The sequence below is a fragment of the Globicephala melas genome, chromosome 1, assembly GCF_963455315.2.
Source record: "Globicephala melas chromosome 1, mGloMel1.2, whole genome shotgun sequence".
NCBI classification, from domain to species: domain Eukaryota; kingdom Metazoa; phylum Chordata; class Mammalia; order Artiodactyla; family Delphinidae; genus Globicephala; species Globicephala melas.
Window position 1 is genome coordinate 25,855,520 of NC_083314.1, and position 8,443 is coordinate 25,863,962.

Genomic DNA, 8,443 nt, shown 5'->3' on the forward strand with positions numbered 1-8,443 from the left:
TTTCAAATAGATTAAAATATCAGGGAGATGTGAGGAATCTGAAAATACTTAGTGCATTAACTTGATTATATATATGAACTAAACTAATATGTTAGTGTTTGATTTGTTCATTTTATGCTAATTTCTGTTTACATAATTTTGTAAAAATTTTTAAAAATCAGTATTTGTTATATACCAAAATAATTTTACATTCTCTAACTTATATCTTTAAGATTAAAATTTATAATTTTGTCATTTTATGTAAGATACAAATTTTACATTTATAATCTCACAAAATATTTATATAATAAATACCATGTGTTTCTTCTATTCAGATGAATGTCCCAATTCAGTGCTTATATAATTTAATGTTTTGTGATAGTAGCCTAAATATTGTTTTTTTCTAAATTCTGAGTTTGATATTTATACTATATAAAATCAAAAGATAACATTTTCTCAGGAGGAAGCTAAAGTTGATTTGACCCTTAAATCTCATTTTCTTCCTAAAACTCTAGAGAGTCTAGTTCATTAAAAGTTAAAAAAAAAAAAAAAAAACTGACCCTGTTGGTTCACAATTAAAAGTCTGGTAGAATGAAATGCGATTATGCCATAGCTTACTAAGCCTTAAAGAAGATACTACTGCTCATATGTCTCTACTGGGAATGTTTTTATACTACCTAAAATGTTTGAGAAATGTTTTAATGATAAATGCTACTGGACTTTTTCATTACCGATATTATCTATTAGCTGATCCCTTATCTAAAATATTTCCGAAATGGAAAAGATTCAAATGAAGGTTTCTGAAAACAGCCATGTGTTCATAAAAAGATTTCCAATAGACTTTTCTCATAATTAATAAGTACTTAAAATTCAGTATCTATTTATAAAGAGTCTTACATTGGCTTCTAGGGGATCTTTTAAATGGAGTTATCTTTTCATACCCCTGTTTTTGAACTGAAAAAATATATATATACATATATATTTTTATGTGTGTGTGTGTGTGTGTATATATATATATATATATATGTATGTATATATATATTCCCAAGTCTAGACTTACTTGGGCCCTGGCTATTTAGAGTCTACGTTTGGTGTTCTTAAACCCCCTGACACATTCCTTTCTTTCATCTCTGTGATTCCTGGCCACTCTTCTCAGTATGTCTGGCTAATCTTCCTGACATTTCTGGGGCATAAATGGACCCAGAATATATGACCAGGGAAAAATTCAGCTAGGAATGTAGTTCTGTACTGTTTTTTATATAAAAGATTTTCTTTTATTGATATGGAAATGAATAGATGTCTGATAACCTTCTGCCAACCTGGAACATTTCTACTTACCCCAGGGAGTTCTTTGGGGCTGATGTTTCATAGGGCTTACACTGTCAATTCAAAAGTTCTGTAACAGATCTCGAAATGATCTAGGATAGCCCCAAAATGGGAGATTCGTTCCTTGGCCCGCATTTCTGGCTCCGTGCCTTGACTGTGTATAAAACAGGAAAGATGCTCTGGCCAATGGATATGAAATGGTTTTATATTTACACAGTGGGACACCACAATGGGTAAAAGGACTGATTTCACTTAAAATCCCAACACTTCACAAAACCACATTCTTTCCTTTTATCTGACCACTTTCACTTACTAGCCCTAGAAAAGAAATGCTATAAACCCAATAAGTACTTTTTTTACTGACTGAAGTAATAAGTCAATCCAAATGGTTTACAGTCTGTCACCAGGCAAAAATCTTGACTCACTCAGGTGAGCTGCTATTTGACAGGTGGGATCCAGAGCATCATTAAGAGTTATGTGAGCTCACAGTTGTCTCTTCGACATTCCTCAGTCTGTTTCATTCCTAAATCTGCCTTTATTCTCTATCTCTTCCAAATCCATTATCATCTTTCTCTATGAGCTCCCCCCAAATCTGTATCTCTTCCCATTTCCTGCCTCAGTCAACATTACCCCACCCACCCAGTTACCTAAGCTAGAAACCTCCGAGCCGTGTAGCCTTCTGCCATGAAGTCTCATTCTCCAGTGGACACACGACTAGTACTGAGAGTGCTCAGAACCGGGTGGTCACGCCTCAGGCCACTAGAGCCACTGTCTAACTCCTGGGACCAGCCCGACCTCCCTGCATGGGCCCGCCAGCACTTTACCTCCCCTCCTTAACCAACTGTTTCAGAGACAAAACTGGGGGAATTCAACAGCGCTGGCTACCTACCAGTGGGCATGATGTGAGAATTCATAGGGCAAAATGATATTTGGGAAATGTACTGATGAAATCAGAAACTGAAAGTGGATAATATTTTGCAAGAAAAGCCCTAAATTCTGTAAAACATAAATCCCATAGAATCTTGTCTAGTTAATAATCATAAACCTCCACATCGTGGACTTCCCTGGTGGTCCAGTGGTTAAGACGCCACGCTTCCACTGCAGGGGGTGCGGGTTCGATCCCTGGTCAGGGAAGTTCCGCGGTGTGGCAAAAAAAAAAAAAAAAGATAAACCTTCACCTCTTTCTCTAAAGAATGGAAGCACTTTTCAAGCCTCACCTAAAATAATTTTTTGACATTCTAATCATTTAAAAGATCCTCTAGAGTCTGAATCATTTTTTCTTAGTGTATTAATGGGAAAGTTAAAATACAGAGGAAAACTGATTTACTCACTGTCACAAAATAAATCGGTGGTAGAGAAAGAACTAAAACCAAATCCCCCCTAAAATTATAAGGTTCCTGGATGTACTATTCTGCCTTTGACTTTTAAATGCCTACCGAGGAGACTTTTAATACCACCTCACAGAATGTAATACTCTATGTAAGAAAAGAGTCCCCAAACTCATCTTAAGTGAATTACAAAGATGATTTTTGCTAATTATCTCTCAAAAACATGCCTTTATCTTCCAGACCCTTACTCTTCAGGGCAAACTACATGTTGGAGTCACAATGACCTCTCTTGTTCTAATGAAACTTAACTCCTTCTGTGCCTGAGGGCTACGGAGGTCCACAGTTTGCTCATAAATCTGGCTCAGGGAAGAAGAAAGGCCTTGTGTTGGAGTTACGTGGGCCTCCATCCACGGTGCTTGAGAGAACACAACATTTGTTTGGTTAAAATGCTGCAAACTTAAAAAAAAATGCTGCAAACTTTGAAGGTGTAATGGAAATATTACCTGAGGGTACCAATACTTAAAAAAGAAAAAAACCCTAAAATTATTATTCCCAGAGACAGGCAGAGGATTGGTAGTTAAAATTCTGGCCCCATACCTCATTACTAACAATGAGGTCATCCGAACAACCCTTGTTTCTGGCTAAGTCTTATGATGTTCTCCCTGCACCACATGTCATGTTTCACTGTGCTCCATCACATCTTAAACTCCAGGCAAATTCATGTGTGCACTTAAAGTGACCCCATGTGACTGTCCCCAAGACTGACAGCTCTTCTCTAGATGTGCCTGGATCACTTTAAATTGGTGCAGAGCATTGAGGTTCCCCAGATCCAACGTTTCCTCTGGAGCCATCACTCTGATAATATAATCAGTTTCCCAGCATCACTTTTATTTCATCACATAAATAAAATTGCCAAATATATCAAGCTGCCTCCTATTGCACTGTGAATGAATTTTCCAGGCTGCTTCAACAAAGCCAAAAATCTACTTTGTCACATGACTCCACAAAACATGATGGATGCATTTAAGTTTCAACATTTGTTTCTTCTTCCTATAGTTTTCCTTTCCTCCCTCCACTTTTATGAAAAGAGTATATTTTAATTTACCTTGGCACACACGGAGCATTCAACAACACAAAGACGTTACTGTAAGAACAGGTCCGCAAGAATGTTCTAGAAAAAATTGGTAGGCTGCAACTTACTAGGATTGCCAAAAATATATCTTTAAGAACCAAAGTTCTTGGGCTTCCCTGGTGGAGCAGTGGTTGAGAGTCTGCCTGCCAATGCAGGGGACACGGGTTCGTGCCCTGGTCTGGGAGGATCCCACATGCCGTGCAGCAACTAGGCCCGTGAGCCACCACTACTGAGCCTGCGCGTCTGGAGCCTGTGCTCCGCAACAAGAGAGGCCGCGATAGTGAGAGGCCTGTGCACCGCGATGAAGAGTGGCCCCCCGCTCGCTGCAACTAGAGCGGAAACGAAGACCCAACACAGCCAAAAATAAATAAAATAAATTAATTAATTTTAAAAAAAAGACTTAAAAAAAAAAGAACCAAAGTTCTTCAAAATTTATCAGCTGGTCTAGTCTGGTTATACAGACTTACAGCATCCCACACTCTTCCTCCGTAGCACTCACCGCAAATGGAAACAAATTATGAATTGTGCATTTTGTGGTTAATGTCTGTATCCTCCGTTAGAATATAAGCTCCATGTGGACAAGGGCTGTGTGTACCTGTTATTTTATTGCTGTGCCTAACACAGTTCCTTGAGTGTAGTAGATAATCAAATAATATTGATAAACAATCACAAGAGTAAATAAATCTGTGAGTGAAAAGAGTGTTAAATCGGAAAATATGGCATGCAAGAGTGAAATAAGCTTTTTAGAGTCCCTGAGATTTACTTTTAGGGGTGTCCTGACATTTATTATGAAACTACGAAAATGGCATACTGACAACAATCTACAAGTTAATTACTCTTGAGATAAATTCGGGATTCATAAAACCAATTCTCTTGGTGGCAACTTTCCACATTTCAAATTTTACAACTCCTGCGGGTATCTGTTTAATTTAACCCTTGCGTATGAAAAGATCAATGCGTGTATATTTGGATAAGCAGAAACGGCAAGCAGATGCAGCTATTCCTAGACTCCACTACTCAAAATCACATTTCACTTCAAAAGTCACAGAAGTACAAACCAGAAAGTCCCACTGAACAGGGTCAGAATTCTCTACAGCAATTCACGCTGTGTTCTTGATATTTCTCTCTAAGCACTGATAAAAAAACTCTTTGAAGTGAAAGAGTAAATATTATCATTTGATAGTACTTAGACCGAACAGTGCAAATACAACTGCATTGTGTTACACTCTGGGGACACACACAACGCTGGCAGGGGTGCCATGGAGGAATCAACGTGCTCAGCACTGGTGCAGGCAGGAGGGAGCCCCGCTCAAAGAACTACTCACCCCTTAATCTTCCTCTGATAGACACACAGAGGTTAGGGGGAAATGCTGACTTTCCAATATGTGTTTGTTTTGGTAGCCCTGGGAAGGAAGGCTCACGAATAGGCGACGGGAAATGCCAACTCCTAATTATCAGCCCGCTTTTACTACTCCCTCCGACATTTTTGTAAATGATCACGGATGGGGGTGGGGAGAAAAATCTAAGGAGTCGCCCCGGTAGGGGGGCGCGGAAAGGAAAGAATCCCAGTAGCTGGTGTCAGCGTGTCCCCGGCCTGCGACGCGGCAAAGGCCTGTGGACGCCCGGGAAGAGGGTCTCGGGCGAAGGCAGCACCGCGCGGGACCAACGGGATGGATGGGCGAGTCCTGGGGGCACAGAAAGGGCACTCTGAGGAGTGGAGGGCAGCAGGAAGAATAACCTGGGCAGCCCCGGTGGGCGGCGAGGCCTGGAACCGCGTACGCACCATCCAAGCACTGCGCCCGGGGAAGGTCTGGCGGGGGAGACGCGCAGGGTCGCCCCCGAGGCCGGGAGCTGACCCGGCTCGGCCAACGCCTTCTCCGGAACCGAGCAGCGCACAGCGCTGCAGGTCCCCCGATCCACGGCCGCGGCGAGGCGCGCAGTTGTTGCCCGCCCAGCCCTGTCCCCGGCGGCGCTCACCTTGCCGGGAAAGGGCCCCGGGAGGAGCAGCTTCAGAGCCTGCCTCTTCAGCTCCACCAGGCGGGCGTTGCAATTCTCGCACCAGACGCCGCGGTCCGATCCGGGGGAGGAGCCGCCGCCGCTGCCCGAGCCCGGGGAGCCCGTGCCGAAACCTGGCGAGCCGCCCAGGGAGCCAGGCGAGCTGGTGCCAATGCCCGGGGAGGCGGGGCCCGGGGAGCCCGTGAAGGAGCTCGGGGACGAGGTGCCCGAGCCGGGGGACGGCGTCCCCGACGAGCCGAGCGCCGAGCCCGCGCCCTCGGGAGTGGGGCGGCTCCCGGCGCGCGACTCTTCGTATGCTTTCCGGTACCAGCTTTCCGGGGAGAAGGGCGCCGCGGGCTTGGTGGGCGAGCAGACTTCATTCACCTGCGGGGGAGACACACGGTGTCAGGGGCCGCAGGGCGGCTGGCTCCCGCGCCTCTGCCAAGGGCCGCCCTCCCGCCTGCCCGGGGACCTGCGCGCCACCGAGGACCCGGCCAAGCGCCCACGGGCGCACGTTAGGGGCCGCTCTGAGCCCTGCAGCCAAATCTGCCTCCCTATGTCTGGTTAATTGTGTTTAAGTGAATCCCCGTCGCCCGGGTGACCCCTGCACCGGTTCCCGGGAGGCGGCGGACTCCTCTGGTTTGGAGGAGAGGGGCTCACTCGCTCAGGGAATTTCGATGGTTTCTGCAAAGGAACCCACGGATTCAGCTCCCCGCGCTTTTGAATCCGGCACCCACCCCAGCAGGAGCTCACTTTTAAGATCCTGGACGACGGGGGGCGGAGGGGGGCTATGACTTTTGGATTTTTATTCATTCAGGGCAAGGCCCTCCGGATCCTGAAGGTAAATGAAAGGTTCTCCCGCCTCCCGGAAAACGGTCCCTTAAGAACAGCAGAGAAATCGTGGGAAACCCTCCCATTCGGCTTAACTCTGCTTGGAAGTGCAGGAATGCTGCAAAAGTTAGGGATGCGGGGAAGAGAAGGAACGAGAGGGCTGCAAAAATTCCGAGGGCAAGGCGAGTGCGCTGGCGTCGTTGCTGGCGGACCCGCCTCCGCGCGCGCACGCCGGCTGGCCCAGCCGAGGCGCCTCAGCAGCGGGAGGAGAGCTCGGGGCCACCTTGCCCTGGCTGCACGTTACCCGGAAAGGGGAACCCTGGCCGGGAAGAGTCCGGTAACGCGTCTCCGCATTATACCCATCACAACTTACCCCGTATTTCTTGCCCCTGGTGGAGACTGCAAGCCTCTCTTTATTCCCAGCTACCGAATTCATGGTGGCTTTTCCAGAGGAGAGTGTCTAAATGTTCCACCAACGCTACATCCAAAAGGTCTTCCAACCCAGAAGGGTGTCCAGTTGTAGGGGGCTGTCTCTTGGCCCTCAAGTCAAGGTTTCTTAACTGAAGGGGGCGGGGGGATAAAAGCAGATGGACCTCAGAAGTAACAGCACTAATTTGCAGAAGGGTTGCAATGCCTGGTTTATTCTTCTCTTCAAATAATGCGTTTCCTCCTCTTCTGCCTTCTCCAACCACACGTTCTCTTTTCACGGTCACATCCAGATAATTGGCATTCTCCTCAGCCTAGCGAGTCCGTTTTCCTCCACGAGGGAAAAGACGAGTACAATCGGGGCACACGGCAGCTGCAGACAAGGTGGGCGGGCCCCCCGCCTCGCCTCCGCCGGCGAGCCGGCTCTGGGAACTTGTCTCCTTCGCGGAGCTTGGTAACTGAGTTCAAAGAAATTCTCCCAAAATATAAAGATCCAGATCGGGGAGGAGCCTCGGCGTGTTGGGGAGCCAATATCCGCCGGCCCGCTTTGCCTGACAGTTGCGCGAGGGCAGAGAGGGGCGGCGGCGTGGCCCGGCCGGCGGGGCGCCCCGGCCGGCGTCTGCGGTCAGGGCGCGCTTGTGCGCCGGGGCGCAGCGCGGAGCCTCGCGAACAGCGGCCCCTCCGGGGAGCCCGCCGCCTGGCTGCAGCCGCCGCGTCTGCCGGGATCCATTTTATGTTGCGGCGCTCCTGCCTGACATTGCGAGGCCGAGAGCCGGGGGAGGGGGTCGTAAATCTCGCCTGTTGCGGGGAAGTTGCTGGTGAGTGGCCCGGATCCAGGGCTCTAATGAAACAGCACTGCGCGAGCCTGGAGCTGGGGGCAGCGCCGAGCGAGCGCGACCGGACAGAAATGCGCCCGAGCCTCCCCGCCCCCAAGTTCTTTCTCTTCCTGGCAAGGCTTGCAGTTCTGCCTTTGAAACGCCGTGTAAGAGGGATTGAGTCACAAACAAGTCCACAAATATGCCGGGTCCTCCCCCCGGCCTTTGTTCTCCTAGACCTGCCCTGCAAACCTTTTCTGGAATTGCCCTACCAAGCCCGGCCGGCCTGGGGGCCACCCTCCCGAGCGCAGCGGCAGAACAGGTCCTTCGCCCCCGCCCGCCCGCGACCCAGTGTGTGCTGTGCCTAGCCGCCCAGGGCTGGGCCGCGCGAGCCCGGGGAGCAAAGGGCCGCCGCCGGGCAGGGAAACTGAGGGACTTGCCGCGCGGCACACGCTCGGCGCAGACGGCGCGGGCCTGGAAGGGGGTGTGTGCAAGCTGGCCTTGGCCTCGCCTTGGCCGGGGGTCCCCTCGGCATCCCCCTTTCTGCTCTTCAGCGCGCAGGGCCCGCCGTGTCCCGGGAGAACCCAGTCATCGCCCTCTCCAGTCCCCCT

General features: G+C 48.7%; 1 protein-coding gene across 1 annotated transcript in view; it reads right to left on the reverse strand.

Moving 5' to 3' along the window:
- KIF26B (kinesin family member 26B) overlaps positions 1-7,450 on the reverse strand; it is a 500,381-nt gene extending 492,931 nt beyond the window's left edge. The window contains exons 1-2 of the mRNA XM_030868518.2: positions 6,965-7,450; positions 5,743-6,144 (exon numbers count right to left, since the gene is read on the reverse strand). Of these exons, the coding sequence (XP_030724378.1) occupies positions 5,743-6,144; positions 6,965-7,027 (465 nt within the window). The 5' untranslated portion in view covers positions 7,028-7,450. The remainder of the gene's footprint in view (positions 1-5,742; positions 6,145-6,964) is intronic.
- Positions 7,451-8,443: the final 993 nt, after the last annotated feature.